General features: G+C 36.5%; 2 protein-coding genes and 1 pseudogene across 2 annotated transcripts; 2 read left to right on the forward strand and 1 right to left on the reverse strand.

The window, feature by feature from the left end:
* Positions 1–1,759: 1,759 nt before the first annotated feature.
* Positions 1,760–2,799, reverse strand: LOC131161341 (CAX-interacting protein 4-like; annotated as a pseudogene).
* Positions 2,800–3,444: 645 nt separating this feature from the next.
* On the forward strand, positions 3,445–18,453 carry LOC131160493 (uncharacterized). The gene is made up of 10 exons (XM_058116254.1): positions 3,445–3,840; positions 4,075–4,264; positions 4,425–4,558; positions 4,669–4,781; positions 4,901–5,012; positions 6,045–6,224; positions 9,682–9,837; positions 10,026–10,105; positions 10,247–10,296; positions 18,123–18,453. The coding sequence occupies exons 1-10, from the start codon at positions 3,454–3,456 to the stop codon at positions 18,248–18,250; spliced, it is 1,530 nt and encodes a 509-aa protein (XP_057972237.1). The 5' UTR covers positions 3,445–3,453; the 3' UTR covers positions 18,251–18,453.
* Positions 18,454–20,270: 1,817 nt separating this feature from the next.
* On the forward strand, positions 20,271–21,095 carry LOC131148628 (uncharacterized). The gene has a single exon (XM_058098468.1). The coding sequence runs from the start codon at positions 20,271–20,273 to the stop codon at positions 21,093–21,095; it is 825 nt and encodes a 274-aa protein (XP_057954451.1).
* The last annotated feature ends 1,529 nt before the right edge of the window (positions 21,096–22,624 follow it).

Here is a 22,624-nt window from a genome sequence, read left to right on the forward strand (position 1 = left end):
CAACACTACGCGACGATGCTAGACAGTACAGTTGGATGAACGCAACTTTTGACTTTTCCTGTATTTTTTGTTATCTTAACAGAATTAATTTGTATAATAACCTTGTCTTTTGTAGTGTGTAATTGTCTATTATTGTTCTAATTTTTTTGTGCGAATTCTGATATATCTTGCAAAGACACAGTTAGTGTTTCCTTTTGGAGGTTTCTTTTGATGTAAATCTTGATTTGGCTAGCAGAATGTTTTATAAACATTTTGTTAAAGTTACCTAAATTACTTTAACTCACTCATTTAAATAATTGAAGTTACAATTGTACATTGACGTAGTGTTTGGATGCATGGATTTGAAATTGAATTGAAATTATAAATACATGGATTTGTATTTGAATTCTATAGAATTCCAAATACATGGTTTGGCTAAATTGTAAGATAGAAATGGAATTCCAAATCAAATCCAAATTTATTGTTTGGATCACCTTAAGTAATGGATATAGATCCGGGCACGTTTAATTTAATTTCTAATCATTTCATGTAATAATGTGCTCGTAAATATTCTCACCATTTTAAAACATGCTAAAAATTATAAAGAGTGAAAAAAAAAAAAAATCATGTATAACTAAAAATTAACTATAAGATCATGTTTTACCAAGGAAAGATAGTTTTCATTTTTCATGAAAATATCATAATGAAAAATTAAATATTCTACATCAACTTCTCGAAATCTAGATGCAATGCCAAAAAGCTAAAGAAAAAAATTACAAATAATGAAAAACTAAAAGTTCCATATCAGTTAAAATACTAAAGTCTAATGTATCATGTTGATCAAGATGATTTAACATATTGATGCTCACACCGATGATGCCAGACCAATATGATTTTACCATATGTATAAGTTTTAACCTAATTAGGTATTTATGATTTTTTTTTCTTTGACAACATGATAAAATCATATTCGTGGTATGTGGGATATGCCTAACAGTTTCTTTATTTTTTGAGGTACATGGGTCCATCGTTCGTCCTCATGGACAGTTGTCAATCCAGCTCTCACCAATCCCTGTATTGCATCAAATCTACTTCCTGCAATATGTCAGCTTGCATTATAGAACGAAATTTAGTTAGTACATTTACATCATAAAATCCACATAACAAAAGAATCAAACACAAACTTCCGTAATTTTATTAGATTGCATTGAAAAATTTAATTAACAGCAACAAAAAAAAAAAAATTCAAATTCAACACAAGAACAATTGCATGAAAAAATAATAACAAATTCAAATAAATTAAATAGGAAAAAGAATAAACCCTAGCCTCAAATTGGGGGTTTCCAAATGATGTTTCCAATCAAAAAATTTGATTCAATACAACAAAATTAAATGTATCAAATACTAGTTTATATAAAAAACTAACACATTTTTTGAATAAATTAACGAATCTTAACGAAATAATATCAGAGTTTAAGCCTTTTTTTTTTTTTTTAAGAAAACACAGCTTTTCAATTTATTATCTTTAAGGCTTACTGATTATGTTGCTGCCAGCAACCATAAAAAATGGAATATCTTGCCCACTGCACTAAGCTATCTGCACCATGAATATACAGAAAGCCCATTTTACAACATCAACTAACGAGTCTTGAACCCTTCAAGTAGAGAATATAAATATAGATAAATGACACTCCCAACAACACATCCATTATAGTATAGCTAATATACACGACTTGCTTGGTCATGTTAATCTCACCAAAATAATCGTAAAAGGAATGCATTAAACAGTTCAGCCACAAACTAATACGATATCATATAATAACGACTAAAGTTGATGGTTTGCTCCGGTCACCAATCACTGGTTTCCATAAGATCACATACGTCTTTTCCCAAGATGACTGTCATAGAAACACTATTCATCATCAGCTTCACGGCGTTTCCTGCTCCTCTTCTCAGACCGTTTCGTGCCTCTGCCAACCCGTAAATCATCAGAACCACTGCCATCAGAATCAGAACATGATGCTGCCCTCCTGCTCTTCTGCATGTGACGCCTATCACACATCATCTGACACATCCGAATCATCAAATACCGATGACTTCTCCTCCTCTTCTCCTTCCTACTTTTTGTTTGACGGTGTCGGCGATCATCATCACTGGGGTCCCTCTTTCTCGATGACCGTCCTTTATCACTTGCTTTCTTCCCCTTCCGTTTATCACTTGGCTTCCTCCCCCACTGTTCAGCAATAATCCTCTCAATTTCTGAATCGATATCAGAATCAGAAGTCTCACTCTCAACCTCCTCTTCTGAGCTCTCAGCAGTCCTACCATTCCCCTTACCTGCACTGCCTTTCAGTTTATCCAACCCTGAAAACACAGCAGCCTACAATGCATCTGGGTCCTTGCCCTTAATATCATCCTTAACACTAAGAAAATTCCTACATTGGTAGGTAAGGTGCCCAACTCGACCGCACTTCTTACATGCTCCACGAACCTCATCAGCATTGGAGCCAGTTATACAGGCAAGCGCAAGAAGCCCTTGGAAACTCACAAATGCATTTTCAGGCTCAGGCTCAGAGTTTGAGGACTTCTGCTAGGAAGAATTCTTGGATTTCTCCTTATTTGGGGCATACAGGTCGTACCCAATGGGGCTCTTCCATATCCCGTGGGTTTGAAGGGCAGCACTGCTGTGCACCCGATTGTTCGCAGGCATGCGAACTCTACCTGCTGTTGCCGGCATCCTGAGGAACTCTGTTCCCGATTAAATCACTCAAGATGGATTGGCCGGGATATAACAATCCGGAAGATCGTCCCCTGATCAGTCACAGGGGTGATAGAGAAGCGGGCGGTGGGGCTGGGGTAAAGGGGATTTGCAAGACGAAGCTTTGGAAATCCGTCCCCTCTACAACCGGCTGCAACGGTCACTCTTCGGCCTGCTGCTCTCCAATTTCGCGAGAAAAATTAAGGTGGAAGACTTCAAAAATTAGAGCAAGACTCGCTGGAAGATCCAGCCATTTTTGCTGCCACCTCAGCCGGCGTCGGAATTTCCTAGGCAAAACCTAGTGATATTTAACTAAAAGACGCCGGATCGGCTGCCACGTGTCAACCAAGGTGCAGTCTACCTTGTTTAAAACTCACTCGTCAGCATTTTTTACATAAAAATCGCTCGACACTTTTACTTCTCATTAAAGTAAGAAATAAAAAACTCTTCCTCTGCACTCTCCGTCCCAATATCCCACTCAACTCAATGTCCACAACCCGTTCTATTTTTTTGCTCTGTCAAGATCAACCTACTGTTCCTGATCAGATGCATCTCCACCGTATATCACACGGCATCTTCTCCATCTTGATGCATAGGATCTCTAACGCCCCAACCTACGTAGATTCCTTCCAAACCTTCTCTCCCACACCCTCTCCTTGTGTGTGTATATATAATGGGTAATGCGTAGAAACCAGAAAACCACAAGCGTCAGGATAATGGCAGGTGGCTCCAAATTTTTTTGGGTTTCTCTCTTGCTCTTTTTATCCGCTGTCGTTGACAAATCAATTGGCAAAATCACGCCCAGGTTTCCTTCTTCTGTTATTCAACCCGAGAGATTCTCTCTTGCTGCGGAAAATAGAGATGAGCTATACGAAGCCAAATACTTTACCCAAACTCTGGATCACTTCAATTTCAATCCCCAGAGCTACCAAACCTTCCAACAGAGATACTTGATCAGCCACAAGCACTGGGGTGGCGCCGCCAATAACTCCCCCATCTTCGTCTACATGGGAAATGAAGGAGATATAGAGTGGTTTGCGCAGAACACTGGCTTTATGTTCGAAACCGCCCCCCATTTCAGAGCTCTTGTCGTATTCATTGAGGTAATACTTTCAATTTTCTCATTCAAATTATATGCAATATTTAAAACTTTCTTCAATTTTCTGGGTATGCAAATAGAGAATGGGTGCATAGATGCACAGCAAGGTTACAGAGCAAGAGGGAGGAGATCACCACCCATGTCCCCTTTTTCATTTATTTATTTGAATATGATATATATTCAGTGAGATTGGGAACCGCTTGACTCGTTCTTTTCCAACTGTGAATTGAAACTGCAGCATAGATACTACGGAAAATCAACTCCGTTTGGGGGCAATAAGGATGTAGAATACAGAAATGCAAGCAGGCTTGGGTATCTGAGCTCGACGCAGGCATTGGCGGACTATGCCACTCTCATCCTTGATCTCAAGAATAATTTAACAGCAACTGACTCTCCTGTGTTCGTCTTTGGAGGATCCTATGGAGGAAGTATGCATTTGTTCCCCCCATTAATTAATTAATTAATTAATTAATTATCCTTGATCTCAACAACAATTAATGAATGAAAGGATGAGATGGGAGTGGTATCTGAATTTCTAATTGTGATTATGAGTATTAGTGATTGGTTGGTTTGTTTTTAATTGAGCAGTGCTGGCAGCGTGGTTTAGGCTGAAGTATCCACACGTGACCATGGGAGCTCTGGCTTCTTCTGCCCCAATCCTCTATTTTGACAATATAACGTCTCCCAATTCCTTCAACACCATCATCACCAACGACTTTAGGGTCTCTCTCTCTCTCTCTCTCTCTGTGGAATTTGTGTTATGGTCTCTTTTTGGGTTGAAGTACTAAAAAATTCAGTATATTTTTGGTGTGTGCTGCATGTGAAAAATTAGAGTGAGAGTGAGAATTGTTACAAAGTGATAAAAGGATCGTGGGAGCAGATTGAAAATGCGGTACAGCAAGCAGGGGGACTTGACTTATTGCAAAAATCCTTTAGATTATGCAGGTAAGCACTTTTTTATTTAATCTTTTGTACTTAATTAGTTTTCAGTAACCGATTCTTCTGACAAGCTTTGACCTTTCATCTCCTCTTATTTTATTTTTTCCTTAAAGAAATAATGTTAGTGCAAGTGATATACGGGATTGGCTTGCCGCAGCATATACTTACGCTGCTATGACAGATTATCCTACTCCATCCAATTTCTTTAATCCTTTGCCAGCTTATCCAATAAAACAGGTATATGTACATTCATTCTTATTACCCACTCTTTTTTATTTCTTTTTTTTTTGTAAAATAAAAAAATAACAAGTGATAAAGTAGTCATCTAATATTTAAAACATAAATTTAAGTATCATTAGTATTCTTTAAGCACAAATAAAGCTCTCAAAGAATCTTGTTCTATATGATTGAAGCAAGCATATAGATGTGAAGTTTCATTTTTTGAGAGATCTTACAAATGATGGAGTAATTAATTTGGTTTACTGTAGAAGTGAAGACCAGATTACTGATATTCTAACAAAGTCTCTCAAATTTCTAGCATTTCATAAGCTCAAGGAATTACTTGGTGTTTGTAATTCAAAGAACTTTATCTGAGGGACGGCATTTTAAAGTTTAAGTCTTATTAAACTGATTTTATGTATGAAACATCAGTTTAAGAGAGGGTTTGTTGAATAAATTAATAGCAGCAAATGTGTTTTACTTTCTGCCTAGTTTGTAGGATTTAGTTAGCATGATGTTAGTGATATCTAGAAGTTGTTTAACATGATGTTAGTGGTGCCTAAGAGTTGTTTAGCATGATATTAGTGGTGGCATGATGTTAGTGGTGCCTATAAGTTATTCAGCATGATGTTAGTGGTGTCTAGGAGTTGTTTAACATGATATTAGTGGTGCCTAGAAGTTGTTTAACATGATGTTAGTGGTGCCTAAGAATTATTTAGCATGATGTTAGTGGTGCCTATTTTTGTACATGTAACTGTTTATTTTTAGCCTATACAATAGTCATTTCCTTATCAATGAAGTAGCAATAGAATTTTCTATCCAACTTTGTTTCCCATTATTTTTAAATTTATCGTTTTCTACTTCCATTTTACATCATAGTTTGTTGGTAGTTTTATTTCACCAAAGGTTTTTTTTTTAATATATATTTTTAATTAAGAAAAATAACCAAGAGAGAGGGACAAAATAGTCATAAAAGTATAGAAATAGAATTATATATAAGACGTCTGGGAGTGGTGACTGGCCTAATGGCATTGTTCTGAGGGTGTGCAGATGTGCAAAGCAATAGACGACTCAACGACTGGAAATGACACATTTGCCAAGGTGTACGATGCGGCTAACATATACTATAACTACTCTGGAACTGCCACGTGTTATGATGTGAATTATCAGTATGATCCCCGTGGCCTCACTGGATGGCAGTATCATGGGCACAGTGGATGGCGGTATCAGGTTTGGAATCTTACATTACTTCTTTCGTCTCATCTCCTTTATTATTCTAAAAAGAGAAACCGTTAACTTGAAAAAGAAAATTATTTTTCATTTAGTCATTTTTTTATATAAGGACATCTATATATATTAGTTAACTATTAAAAGTGACCCCTGAATTCCTGAAATTTACCTCCCTTTGAAGTTGCAGGGTCGGCTTTAAGGGGCGCGGGATTAGTTACGTGAACCATAAAACGGACACGTGAAAACTCGGTGTGTAATAAAAAAAAAAACCATTAAAAGTGAATTGATATAATTTAAAAATATAAATATAAATTAATTTATTATATTTTAATTAAAAATTTTTACATAATATACTAACCATTACTTTTAAGAGATTTGGTATAGATATTGAAATAAACTAAAATTAGCATGGTATAGAATAATGTTCAGAGCTTTTTAAATGAGAGAATAATCCCTGATCTCGCTATCAAAGTATCATTAGTTTAATTTGTTATTAGTTTTGGTATAGAAAAAAGTATTTAAAATTTTCATTTTAAATTATTATTAATTATACATGGTGAATTTGTATTTTAAATTTTAAAAAAAATATTAAGCCCTCGAAAAATTTACACTAATTCTTTGCACAAACTGACTTATAAAATATGTGACAGTAACTAAGATGATGCAAATTGAGTCAAAATAATTTTAAATTTTTTAAAAATGTAGAGTTTACTCAAAAATCATTTAATTTATTGGGGACAATTTTATAAGATAGTTATTATAAAATCTAAGAATAAAATACTTAGTGAATTAAAAGAGTCACCGTGGGTCTAATCATGCCTTGGGTGGGCCCCATGGTGGCAACTTTATATATCATAAATTCATAATCAATTCGAAAGGCCTCTCTCTGAATCATTTCATAAGCTCCTCCACATTATCCTTCTACACATTTAATCATCCCCCAAAAAATTATTAACCTCATCCATCTACCATGGATCCACGCAGTATAGCCAATAAAGGCAATAGTAATTATAAATTCATAATAAACTCAAAAGGCCTTTGTCTAAATCATTTCATAAGCTCCTCCACGTCATCCTTCTACACAGCTAATCATCCCCCAACAAATTATTGACCTCATCCTTATACCATGGCTCCACGCTGTCTTGCCAAAGAAGGTAACAGTAATCATAAATTCATTATCAACTCAAAAGGCCTCTGTCCGAATCATTTCATAAGCTCCTCCACATCATCTTTCTACACGATTAATCATCCCCCAAAAAATTATTGACCTCATCCATCCACCATGGCTCCACGTGGTGTTACCAATAAAGGCAATAGTAATCATAAATTCATAATCAGCTCAAAAGGCCTCTTTCTGAATCATTTCATAAGCTCCTCCACGTCATCCTTCTGCACAGTTAATCATCCTCAAAAAACTTATTGACCTCATCCATCCACCATGGCTCCACGTGGTGTTGCCAATAAAGGCAATATTAATCATAAATTCATAATCAACTCAAAAAGCCTATGTCTGAATCATTTCATAAGCTCCTTCACGTCATCCTTCTACACTGTTAATCATCCCCCCAAAAATTATTGACCTCATCCATCCACCATGGCTCCACGTGGTGTTGCCAGTAAAGGCAATAGTAATCATAAATTCATAATCAACTCAAAAGGCCTATGTTTGAATCATTTCATAAGCTCCTCCACGTCATCCTTCTACACAGTTAATCATCCTCAAAAAAATTATTGACCTCATCCATCCACCATGGCTCCATGGCCAACAAAGGCAACAGTACTGGGTGGTAGGCTAGGCCAACTTTTTCTTAGCTTTTTCTCGAACAACAAAGCAATTCATAAGGCACTGTTCGTTAAATCAAATATATTCTAATATTTTTTTTTCTATGCACTATTATTTGAATTTATCCCCCTGTTTGATTTGTCAAATGAAACTTGAAATAAAATTAAATGTTAGGAATTTTTTACATTCCTACATAGTGTGATGACATAATCATAATAAACATTTTTCTTGAAAGTCATTATAAATATAGAATTATATTTAAAAAAAAAAATTCTATTAATAGTGGTTGGAATTATGTCACTAATTATGAGTCTGACTCACATAAGTCTAAGGGTTTAGATAAATAAAAGATAAGAAGAATTTACATGTCTTCCAAATATTTAAAGAAAATAATTAATTTTTAATATGTATAAAATTTAGAAAATAAACGCATTAACATGTGGAGTAGAGACATACTGTATAAATTTAATATTTTATGAAATGAGGTGCACCTAGGCATGAGGTGCTGATGTCGATTCATTTGAGCTACCGTAATAAAATAATTTCACAATTTCGAATTAGAAATCTGAAACCACCAAAACACTTACAATAATGAACGCATCAAAAAGAAAATCACAGATTAGAACAGGCACAGTTGCCATTGAATCAATGTCTTGGCCAGCCAACAGATTACAGAATAGTTACTCAAACAAACAATATATATATGGCAGCAACACGCCACAATGAACATCAAAGAAACCATATTGCCTTTGCCAAAGATTTCAAAGCACTAAATGCATAGACTTTAGCTCCCAAAGTAAAAAAGTTCTTTTAGGTTGAAAAGAAATAGAACGCTCCTTTTGTCGATGCTCAATAGAACACTACGCACAAAGTTGATCTACGAAGGAAAAGTGCAAACTAAGAATATGGAAGAGTTTACCAATCCAATGAATCCCAACATAAACAGTTGGAAAGTCATTTCCCAGTGCTAGACGGGTGGGAAACAAGCGATGAATAGTGCGGATGAGCTCCATACAAACAAATGGAGCAAACAAATAGATATGCCAACATAGATGACAAACATCTTTAGGAATAAAATTAAATCTATCATATCAATCTGTAATCCGTAATAGTTGCCTACTTTCATTATGGTATTCCTCTTTACTTGGGATGGAGATTGAGTCTGAGTAAACTACCCTTTTCCCTTCTCTCAAAACTATAGTTTGTCTGGGAATTATTATACGGGGCTGAGGTTAAGAAAGTCTTATTGTGGTTTACTTGTCCCCACATCATGGGCTGCATACGCAAAAGACCACAGCCATAAAACCATTAGTGTGATTGGCCTAATGCTGAAAGACTGGTATCACTAACCATCAAGGGCCTCAACTTTTTTTGGGTGACTAAGAAATCAAATAAGCCAAGAAAAACAGTAAATGAAAAAAAAAGTAAAAATAAAACTAAGAGTCTTTAATCCCTCGAAATCAAGATTGTACTAGAATCAGCCATATCATCATCAATGGTTGCCTAGGATGACGCTCCCAACCCCCAATTAAACCGCCATCACTACTTGGATTTTCCAAGTTCCAAACAGTATCAATAAATAAAAATTCACCATAAACAATGTAAGGGCAAGTGCTATACATGCATGAAATTATAAATATTAGTATAAAGCTGACGAGGGAGGGAGTCTTGCAGGCATGCACAGAGATGGTAATGCAGACGGATGGGAGTGACGAGAAGAGTATGTTTCCTGCTTATCAATCAGACTACAGTGAGCATGTAGAGTACTGTCGACTTTACTACGGAATCTATCCCCGACCTCATTGGATTACTACTGAATTTGGTGGCCATGTAACTCTCTCTCTCTCTCTCTCTCTCTCTCTCTCTCTCTCTCTCTCTCTTAAATATATCCCAAGTAATAAGAGGAGTTGGTTTCCGTTTATGTGCACATACGTATCACAACATTTTTTAATTCGATTAGTATTGTCTGCATTAATTATATTTGGATGCTTTAAATACTCTAGCTTGCCTTTTTACAGAATATTGAGAGGGTCTTGAAAAGGTTTGGAAGCAACATTATTTTCTTTAACGGCTTAAGAGATCCTTGGAGTGGTGCAGGGTGAGTATACAATTAAATATGACTCTCTCTCTCTCTCTCTCTCTCTCTCTCTCTCTCTCTCTCTCTCTCCCTCTCTCTCTCTCTCTCTCTCTCTCTCTCTCATGTTATGTAATTTTCTTAATTCCGTATGAAATCATGCAGGGTGCTAAAGAACATATCCAAGAGCATAATTGCCATAGTTGCAAAAGAAGGTTAGTTACATCGTATCCCTCCTCCATCTTGAACTTTTTTGTTATTTTCCTTTTTTGGATCGATGCATTATAGTTCCATTAAGCTCGACTTACTTATAGTAAGACAGTTTATCCCTCATTATAAAACCCTTTAGCCCTCTCCTTATACTATTTTTAATTTAAAATTTCAAATGGGGTGGTTCTTTGGTACGAAATGTATGTCTATACAATGGCAAAAATAATGAATATATGTTGTTAGAGCAAATTAATAAATTACAAAAAGTAGGTGGAGAACAACTAGTGGACAATTTGATCTTTGGGGCATATAGAAATTGTTATTAAGTAGATGTTACCATCCTATGCAGAAAATTATTTAGATATAACAAATTTTTTTGCAAGAAAGCACTTGTTGTGCAAAGTGGTCTAAATGTCGATGCCAATGCGTAGCGGAAACAAACAAATCGAATCGGAACAAATAATGCAAGCAAGCAACGATGAATATGGAACTATCACTCACATAGTGCATAAAGGAAAGCAATAAAATCAAAGACACAAGAATTTATGTGGTTTAGCAATGTGCCTGCATCCATAGGAGCAAGCGGTTGATTTTCAGTATCAATTCGTCAAACTTACATTAAAGGTTACAAATATAGTTTATATATCAACCTTATGCGCACAGAACACTTAGAATACATCTAAAACATTGTTGTAACAAATCCCAGAGGAAAAACCTCCAAATCCCCCAATCTAGTGATCTCCAAATTCAAAAATTTGTGATATGAGCTGAATGAAACTATTGACGGTTTGATACCGAGAGCAAACCGTCACTCATACTTTCATCCAAACAGTCGATGGTTTCTTTTTACAACCATCTTATTTGTTTTTTGCTTTACCATGCTTTTCCGGTGCATACATTCCACTTAACATGAGCCATATCTCCAACAATATCCACCTTGGCCAATATTCATAGCTTAGGAGAAATATGAAAGCACAACTCGTTGCTCCACCTGAGATAGAAGATTGGGACTACCTCCTATGTAGCACCTGGAGACGTTGATCAAGTCCAAGCAATGTTTGAACTTGTCCGCTGTGAAAAGCTTTTTCAACGTATTAGCTTCTTTATCAAACGTGTGAACCTTCTTAAATATAAGTTCACTTGAAGCAACCAATTCCCTGTTCTTGTGAGACCGCACATCAATGAGCTTTGTCCTTGCATGATACACCTGGTTCTTTGCCAACTGGTTCTTTGCCAAATGAATGACACTCTAACAATCACACTATAGCCGAACTCCACCTTACTGGACACCCAACTTCTTGACCAATCTTGTAAGCCACAATGCTTCCTTAGCAGCCTCAGCTACTACCATGTTCTCTGACTCAATAGTAGATAAGATAATGAGTGACACCACCATAGAACTCCAACAAATAGATCCTCCCACAAGGGTGAACACGTATCTCGTGGTAGGCCTTTTGTCATCCAAGTCTCCTGCGTAGTCACCATCCACATACCTTATCGCTGATGGATTACTCTGTTGTCTACTAAACATAATGTCATATCTGGTTGTACCCCTTAAGTACCTTAGAATCCACTTGAAAACATCCCACTATTCTCGACCCGGATTTGAAAAGAACTTGCTCACCACGCTGACAACTTGTGTTAGGTCTGAACTTGTACACGCCATGTCATACATCAAACACCCTACTGCATCGACATAGGGGACCTTCGACATGTCATGAATGAACCTCATCGTCTGTCTTTGGGCAGTAGGCGGTAGATAGTCTAAAATGACTCGCTAATGGTGTACTCACCGGTTTAACATTAGTCATGCTAAATCTCTCCAACACCTTCTCCACATAGCCACTCTGAGATAACCACAATCTCCCTATAGTTATGTCCCTATGAATCTCCATGCAAAGAATCCTCTTGGTTGTACCCAAGTCTTTCATGTCAAACTCTTTACCCAACAAAGTCTTCAACTGATTATTCACCTCATTCATGTCTTTTGCAGTAATAAGTATTTCATTGACATAAAGCAATAGAAATTTGAGAGAACCAGCCTCAAAACCCCTCATATAGATGTAGTTTTCGTACTCACACCTTTTGTAGCCAATACAGATCATATTGGCGTCAAACCGTTTGTTCCACTGCCTCGAAGACTGCTTTAGCCTGTAAAGTGACTTCTTTATATTACAAACCAAATGCTCCCGTCCAAGTTGGAAAAATCCTTCTAATTATGTCATGTAAATCAGCTCCTCCAAATCAACATGAAAGCTGTCTTTACATCCATCTGCTCCATATACATGTCGTATTGCACCACTAATCCCAACACTACCTTGATGGAAGTGTGTCTGACCACATAGGATAAGATCTCATCATAATTAACTCCCTTCCTTTGCGAGTATCCCTTTGCTACCAACCGAGCCTTAAACTTCTCTTTCTCCTTTTCTAAAATTGCTTCTTTCTTCCTGTACACCCACTTCCATCCAATCGCCACTTCCTAGATGGATGCTCTACCAAGTCCCATGTTTTATTCTTATCCAGTGATTCCATCTCCTCCACCATAACGCCCATCCAACTATTTTTCTCCTGGTCGTGCATTGCCTCCTTAAAGGTAGTAAGATCTTCACTGCTAGTGATAAGTGCATAAGACACAAGATCATCAAATCCATACCTAGGGGTTGGCCTGATGACGCGTTTGGGTCAGTCTACAGTTATACTACAATGTTGCTGGTCCCCCGAGCTAGAACTCTTTGCACTGTCATCTCTACCATGAGTCTCCAACTCCACTTGCATCACCTACTGATCTCTCGATTGAGCTAAAACTCCATGTATTTCTGTCCCGAGTCTCCAATTCTATCTGCACAACATGCTCATTGCTGCAACAGTTTTCTGGCACTTGTTTCTCTCCTTCTTTCTTGAGTAGGCTGCAACATGACTTTCTCATTAACAACCATGTCTCTATTGATCACCACTTTTTTTTATTCCACCGGATCCTAAAGTTTGAATCCTTTCACATTTTTTTGATATTCCAAAAAGATGCATCATCTAGACTTCACCTCAAGCTTTGATCTCTCCTTACACTATGATGTTAGCTTTGCTGTAATTCCAAGAGGAGGGGGGGGGTGAATTGGTATTTTAAAAAATGAATCCCCTAGGTCAATCAACCTGCAGTAGTATTACACAAACCTAAGGTCAATCTAGTGCCGATAAAATAAATCAATGTATATATTGAGTAGAAATTAAACTTTACGAGTAAACTAATTAAACATGCACAATAAAGTAATAAAAAAGAGATAACACTAGATATGTTATCGAGGTTTGGCAACAGTGCTTACATCACCACCTTCACTCACGAGCACAAGCATTACATTAAGGCTCACTTAATGGGTGGAGCAGCACCTAATTACAATCAGGTCAATTAGTACAAGGTTGACTTCAACTTTTACAATCAATCCTTCCGAACTGGATTACCACCTCTTCAGGCTATGCGTGGAATGCAATTAGATTTTATTACAAGATGCGTACAAGAAATTTGCTTCTCAATAAAGCAGATTTGCACTAGTAATAATCAACACACTACTGTATGATAAGATATGATAAGTTCAATATAGTTTTAATATCTACTCTAAAAAATTAATGCAAATATAGCAATCAGTACGTGAGAGTGTATGTGTTAGGATCTTTGTGTCAAGATACTAATATCAATCTCGATGCAGCAACAAAGATCTTCACAATACAAGCTAATATTTCAAAAATATTTTTCTCAAAAATAGGCACAAGAGATATTTGAAAATAGTTTGTAAAAATTTATTTCATAAATAAAAAACAATACTAGCTCTTGAGTATTGCAATGATAGTGCAAAACTCACAAGCTCTAAGGAGTTTTCCCAAGGAAGACTTATTGATAAAGTCTCCAAGAAAAACTTTTAGCTTACTCTCAAATAAAAATATTTCTCAATCAACTAGAACAAATGAGAGTGTAAGCTTAATGAGAAAATCACAAGAACACTCTTACTTAGCAAGATTTTCAATAAGGATAAGTAAGAATGGAAGTAGGATGCTTGAATATGAAAAATGAGATTTTTGAATTTCAGAGAAAATTTGCAAATCGTGTTTGCTAATCTTGCCCTAATACATGCAAATGAGGGGGTATATATAGACACCCCTGAAATTATAACCGTTGGAACCTATCTGGCATTTTTGGAAAAGTTTAAATTGGGTCAATAAAGATTAATAACATTTTAACCTCTATAAAATCCGAGCAACCCGAGAGGGTTGAGTGACCATTTTTATGGTTCGCTCGACCGAGTTGCCCAGTTTGGTCGACCAGGATGAATTTGAACTGGGAAGATGGTTGATCAGACTTAAGGCAATTTTTAGAACCTCCGAGTGTCGGTCGACCAGGTTGAGTTTGGTTGACCGAACATGGATGTTCGGTTAAGCAAGTCAATTTTATACTAAAATTTAGGTCGACTAGGCCATTGGGATTTCCCACGTGTCTATTTGGTCGACCAAGGCGATGCTGCTTATTTTGGGGTTAGTTGATCGAAGGGTCAAACCATTGACCTTGGGGAGGTTTGGTCGATCGAAGTGTATATAGTGTTGGGGTTTGGTCGACTAAACAAGCCAACTTTGTGCATTTCGATCCTATTCTTCTTATAAAATTGTCCCTATTCACATGATAGTTAAATCTAAGATTATGGGAGACTTTTTTATGTATAATTGTAGGTCTTATAGTCAACGTAAGGCCTTTGAGCTTATCTATCCTATCATGCATACAATGCATTAATTATTACAGACCTTTGATCTTTAATTATTACATGCCCAAATAAATCTTAATTAACTTACAACAAATAAATGTATTGGGTCTCTAGCTTCTTCACGTCCATGTGCATCATATTGAAACCTCCAATTGATCCTGCACACAAATTCATTAATCATTAAATACCTGAGCATTTGTCATAATCAAGACAGGGTATGACCTATCAGGTCAACACACGCTGCTCGTAAAACTCTCTTAAACTCGAGTTTGTGTACTCAGTGCCACTGTTTGACCTGAGGCACTTAATCTTTCTCCTCATCTGGTTTTTCACCTCAGCTTTCCAAAATTTAAACTTGGAAAATGTCTCCGACTTGTGCAATATGAAGTACACCCAAACCTTTCATGAATAATCATTAAAGAAACTCACGAAGTACACATGCCCCCTCATGATGCCACTCTCACTAGTCCCCAAACATCCAAGTGAATGTAGTCAAGTATTCCCTTCGTTTTGTGCATGGCTTCCATGGTATGAACCCTATTCTGCTTCCCAAGCACACAGTACTTGTAGAAATCCAACTTTCATGATTTGACCCCCTTCAAAATATTTCTCTTGTGAAGTTCCTTCATTCCATGCTCACTTATATTCCCTAGCCGCATATGCCACAAAATAGTACTATTAGACTTAGACTCTGCAAATGCAGTTCCACCTACAACCGTAGTACCCTGCAATGTATAAATATTCGCTGGTACTTTTAGCCCCTTTATCACAAAAAGAACACCCTTGCTCACCCTCATTACTCCACCTTCAGACTTGTAACTAAACCCATTACAATCTAAGGTGTCTAATGAAATCATATTCTTTCTTAACTCCGGTATCTGCCTAACATCACATAACATTATCACTACACCATCATACATCTTGATTCTGATATTCCCCATCCCGACAACTTTGCAGGTAGCATCGTTTCCTATCAAAACGGAACCAGAACTCACGAATCTGTAAGTGTTGAACCAGTCTTTGTTGGGTGTCATATGATAAGAGCGTGTCGAGTCTAAGATCCAAGAATCTGTGAACTCATCTGACCCAGATGAAATCGAGAGCATATCACCATCACCGCTCCTAGAGTCTCCTTCTTCCACTACATTCGTTGTGCTTGATGAACCTTCTTTGTTTTTAGCATTCCCTTTCTTTCTCTCCAGACAATCGGATTTTATGTGCCCCTTTTTCCGCACTTAAAATACCACACGTCCTTCCTTTTCATGGAATTGGAATGAGCCCTATTGTTACTCTGTCCATCCCGAAACTTGCTCCTCCCACGATCCTAGTTCCCTTTCGCCACAAGCCCTTCACCTTGAGTATTTTCATTACTAACCTTCTTCCTTTGAAGGAACCTAAATAGGGCACTCATGATATCCTCCAATTCTAGATTCTTTTTCCAACATGTCAGAGTCGTAAGCAAATTCTCATACGTAGGAGACGTACGTAAGGAATTCAGTAGCATCAGCGCTTTGTCTTCATCCTCGAACTTCACATCAACTTGCTTTAGATCACTGATGATTTGATTAAATATGTTGATGTGTTGCTTCAAGTCTGAACCCTCTGTCATCTTAAGCCCATAGAGTATTTTCTTAAGATACAACTTGTTTGATAAAGGCTTGAACATGTATCGACTCTCCAGTTTCAGTCAAAATGCCGCCAGTGATTCCTCATTCATTGTGTGATACATCATGCGATCTTCCAGACAAAGCTTGCTGGTAGCCACAACTTTTGCGTCCAACTCGTGTCATTCATGCCTTCTGAATATTTGTCGTATAGTGTCTTCACCATACCTTGCTACATCAACACATCCTTAAACCTCCTCTGCCAAAGTCTAAAATTTTCCCTTCCATCGAATTTACCATTATCAAACTTTGCTGAAGAAATCCCAGCCATTGCAACCAACAACTCTAATACCAATTTGTTGTACAAAGTGGCCTGAATACCAATGGCAATGCACATCAGAAACCAACAAATTGAGTCAGAACAAGTAATGCAAGCAACCAACGATGAATGTACGGAACAATCACTCACAAATATAATAAAGGAAAACAGTAAAATCAAATACACAAGAATTTATGTGGTTCAGCAATGTGCTTACGTCGATGGGATCAAGCGGCTGATTTTCACTATCAATTCGTTAAGCTTACATTAAAGGTTACAAATATAGTGTATATATCAACCCTACGTGCACAGAAGACTTAGGATACATCTAAAAAAATATTGTAGCAAATCCCGAAGGAAAAACCTATAAATCCCCCAATCTTTTGATCTCCAAATTCAAAAATCTGTGATCTGCACCGAACGAAACCTTCAGCGTTTTAATATCGAGCATTGTTCCTTCTATAGAATGGAAACGCCGATGGTTGATACCGAGAGCAAATTGTCACTCATACCGTCGATCATACACTCAACGATTTCTTCTTATAACTAGTTTTTTTGTTTTTTATTTCACTATACTTTCCCAGTGCATACGTTCCGCTCAATATGAACCTCATCTCCAACAACACTTATAATATAAGGAAGCAAAAACAACCATAATTTTGTAGATATACTTATTTCTCCTACCAAATTGAGTTCAATGTACTTTTAGGATAACCAAAAATAATATAGTAAGAATAGGCTAACACTAGGCCCACTTGAAAGGCCCAAAACATAAATATATAATAGCAAAATGAGGGGTATATGTTTCTTAACTTTCTCATTTAAATGGTAGAATTTTTAAAATAAAATAAAATAAAGTGACGATTAATCAAAATCAAAAATCAAGAAGATAAATTTAAAGAAAAATGAAAAAACCCACAATTAGCATATGTGTCACCCCTGCCCCAATTTTTATACATAAATAGATATGTTGCATTTTAAAAAGAATAAGAGTTTGTTTATCTGTGCACATATGTAATTTGATTTATATTAATATATTCAGAAAATTATGATAGAAATTTTATCTTAAATCATTTGTGTTCCAAGCAAGACTATAAAGACTATAATAAATATTCCTAGTTATATATAAATTGAGGGATTGATTGATTTGATATATAAACTAGGGGCGCACCACGTGGACCTGAGATTCTCAACTAAAGAAGATCCTAAGTGGCTCCAGGATGTGAGGAAACAAGAGATCAGCCTCATTGCCAAGTGGCTCTCTAAATACTATGATGACTTGGGCTGCTGACTGCCTTGACCCCACTCCTCGATGCTCCCTTCTGGCTTTTGTTCATCGCCTATTCAGCTGTACAAAATGTTGACCATCACAAATAAAAGATTGTAAAGAAAGAGGAGAGGAGTTTGTGGGCCCATCTGTCCTATTCTCTTCTTCTTTTCCATGATGATCACCTGCCTGTAATAATATGGTTCTTCAAACTTAGCAATTTGAAATTTTTTTTTTTTTTTATTTTTTACTTTTTGCTCAGTAAAAATAAATATATATTGATCAAAATATTATATACAGAGTTCATTGGACATACCCAGAAAAAAGGAAAAGATACTCATATTTGAAATTTGATCTGGTTAATCGAGCAACAAAATATGGTTGACCGAACCTACCCTGGTTGAACGAACCTCGAAGGGTTCAAAATTGCCTTAATATGGTCGACCAAAGCCTTAGTTCAAAAATGCCACGGTCGACCGAACTTAGTGATATGTTCAACCGAACCTCAAATATGGTCGATCGAAACTTTCGGGTTGGATTTTTTTAAAAGCGCTAAAACATTATTAACTTTTAATTAAACTTTTCCAAAATACCAAGCGTATCCTTAACAGTCATAATTTTTGTAAAATCTATAAATACCCCCTCATTTTCTTTGATTTGCAACTTTGATTAACTCTAAAATTCTCTCTAAACCTTTGTTAATCAAAGTTTCCCCAAACCAATTTTTATTGATAAAATCATTTCCTTGGGGCATATTCATTACCAAAACTCTTCCACTCTCTTTCCACTTATTTATTTCAAAATTATTTTTAAAGGGAGTATTTTTTTTGGGCATTTGTTTTTGTTTGTATTTATTGCACAAATATTCTTGAGCCTAAATTCCAATTTCACCAAATGTTTTTCATTAGAAAAATCTTTGTTGGAGAACATATTTTTCATTTATATATATTCACATTTTTATTTGTGCAAAAATTATTTAAAGATCAAAACCCTAGATTTCTCCTTTTTTTTTTTTTTTTGAAATATATTGTAGGTAAAAATTTTGTATTAGGGTTTAAATATATTTAAGCACCCTTACTCTACTGAGCATAACTCATATCATATTAGAGTGCATGTATTGAGCTATACTGTTGTACATCATCTAGTTAGTATAGAAGCATTGTCTTTGTACACATATTTTATTGAATATCTATTGTATTCCCGATGTGTGGTCGGGAGAGGGAGACTAGCCCTGTGAATAGTCTCAAATTGGTTCAGACCCAGTTAGGAGAACTAGGAGATGCACCCTCCTAGGAATGTGTGCAAGGTGTTGGCTCCACCTGATAAGTGATTTGGGGAATGTTTGCCTTAGAAGGACATTGTAAACGGTTTCTGCTCCACTCGTAAGTGAGCAGGTTTAGTGCAATCCTTGGGGGGTATGCCCAGGGTGGGGACGTAGGCTAGTTTGACTGAACCTCGATAACAAATATCATGTGTCTCTCTCTTCCTATCTCATTTAAATTATTGCACTTTAAATTTAGTATGTGTATTCCTATTTATTTACTATCATATTTGCACACATTTAAATTAAATAAGATACTACACACTTGTATGTCTGCTCTCATAGTTTAATTATTTTACATATACGTTTGTATTATAAAAGAGATATGATATGTGGTGAATCGACGTAAATGTTTAATTTAGCCAAAATATTTTAAAACCCAATTCACTCCCCTCTTGGGATCACACCAATTCCGACAGTTTTCTTGAGCTCTCAAAAAATCATCGATGGTTTGGTCTTTAACCAAATCGGTTTTCACTATTTTGCCCTTAACCCGACTGCAGTAGAAGTATAACTGTCGACGATTTTCTTGGGCTCTCCTAAAACCGTTGACAGTTTGGTCCTCACCAAACCATTTTCCTCTTTTCTTCTATTTTTATTATCATTTCTATTTTTGGAGTTTCTACAACATATGTCACTATCACTGAGAAGATTCTTCATTCGATAACAACAAAATTCTACTATGTTGTTTGTTTGTTTGAGGAATCTAAAGACACTGACATCATGTCCATTGATGAATTGCAAAGTTCTTTGTTGGTTCATGAGCATAAAATGAATCAGCAAGACAAGGAGGAGCAAGCGTTACAAGTCTCGACATCAAAAGGAGGAGGTCATGGACGAGGAAGAGGCAGAGGTAGAGGTTGCAATGATGGCAGAGGTAGAGGTGGCAATGATGGTAGACACTCAAATAAAAAATATGAAGACTTTGATTCTCAAGGGAGAGGAAAAGGCCATGACAACAACAACAATCATTCAACGCCTTCCAAGTCAAAGTCAACAGACAAATCAAGAATTGAATGCTTTAGGCGTCACAAGTTTGGCCACTACAAGTTAGAGTGTCCGTACTTATCTAAGGAGAGATGGTGGAAAGCAGTCCAATTTTGCATAGAAGGAAGAAGAAGTGTCTTTGTTGATGGCTTGTCACTAAAGGAGGAAACCCGCAAGAAATTCTTGTGGTACTTAGACACTGGCTGCAGCAACCATATGAGTGGAGAGAAGTCTATATTCTCTGAATTGGATGAAGCTTTACGTGATGTTGTGAAGTTCAGCGATGGCTCTATAGTCTCTATTATGGGAAAGGGAAAGTTAGCAATTCAAACCAACAAAAACTCTATTCAAACTATTTCTAACGTTCTCTTTGTTCTAGATTTGAGAACAAACTTACTCAATGTTGGTCAGCTACAAGAAAAGGGATATGGAATCTTTATCAAAAATGGATTTTGTAGAATTGAAGACAAGAAGTTAGGCTTGATAGCTAAAGTCAACATGACAGTCCATCGAATGTTTCTGTTATGTCTCCATGACACTGATTGGGAGAGAAGGAAATGACTATGGCATTATCGTTATGGGCATCTTAACTTTGGTGGGTTGAAGACTTTACAATAGAAGAATATGGTGACAGACCTTCCTCAAATTACAGATCCTTCTAAAGTTTGTGAAGAATGCGTTGTTAGCAAACAACACCATAATTAATTCCCACAAGGGAAATCATGGAAGGCGAAGGCTACAATGGAGCTTGTTCATTCTGACATTTGCGGGCCAATAACTCCATGCTCTAATAGAGGTAAGAGATATATACTTACTTTCGTTGATAATTTTAGTTGTAAAAGCTAGGTTTATTTTTTGTAAGAGAAGTCTGAAGCCTTTCTAGCGTTTAAAAGCTATAAAGTGCTAGTTGAGAAAGAAGTTGGCAATCCCATAAAAATTCTTCGCACATATCGTGGTGGAGAATATAACTCACATGAATTTGCAAGTTTTTGTGAGACTTATGGAATCAAGAGGAAGCTTACAGCAACATATATGCCCCAACAAAATGACGTTTGTGAAAGGAAGAATCATACTATTCTAAATATGGTGCGAAATCTTTTAATAAGGAGTTGTATTCCAAAGAGCTTCTGGCCTGAAGCAGTTAACTGAAGCATTCATATATTGAATAGAAGTCCCACACTTACTATTCAAAATAAGACGCCAGAGGAAGCATGGAGCAAATGGAAAGTAGCTGTTGATGACTTTAGAATTTTTGGGTGTGTTGCATATGCCTATATTCTAGATCGGAAGAGGAAGAAGTTGGATGACAAGGGAGAAAAATGTTTTTTTTGTGTTAGTGATCAGTCAAAAGCTTATAAGCTTTACAAACCTAACACTAAGAAAATACTTATCAGTCGAGACGTTGTTTTTGATGAAGATCAAATTTGGGAATGGAGCAAAAATGTAGTTGGAGAGCCAATTCCCACTAGTTTTGATGGAGAAGATGGTGATGAAGCAACCCAGCTGTAACAACACCTTACTCCAAATACTGATGCATTTGATAATCTTCAAAATGAAACTTATGCAGCCTCTGAAGTCACTCCAACGGCACCAGAAGGAGCAGCTGAATCACATTCTCATTGTCTTCTAAGGAGGCTAGCATGGATGTTAGATTATAAGGTAACTAGAATTGATCAATTTGAAGACCAAATCACTCATTTTGTTCTATTTTCATATTGTGATCCTACAATGTTTGAAAGTGCTATCAAAGAATCAAAATGGCGGAAGGCTATGGATGTTGAAATTGCAGCCATAAAAAAATGTCACTAGGGTGTTATCTTTCAGAAGGGCACAAAACAATTGGCATGAAGTGGGTTTACAAGACAAAGTTGAAGGAGAATGGTGAAGTAGACAAGTACAAGGCACACATGGTGGCCAAAGGCTATAAGCAAGAGTGCGGTGTTGATTATAAAGAAGTCTTTGCTCCGGTTGCAAGGTATGACACAATTAGATTGGTGATTGCATTAGCAGCTCAGAACTCATGGCCTATCTTTCAGTTGGACGTGAAGTCGGCATTCCTCCATGGAGATTTGAAGGAACTGGTATTTATC

Source organism: Malania oleifera, chromosome 1, assembly GCF_029873635.1.
Source record: "Malania oleifera isolate guangnan ecotype guangnan chromosome 1, ASM2987363v1, whole genome shotgun sequence".
Classification (NCBI taxonomy): Eukaryota; Viridiplantae; Streptophyta; class Magnoliopsida; order Santalales; family Ximeniaceae; genus Malania; species Malania oleifera.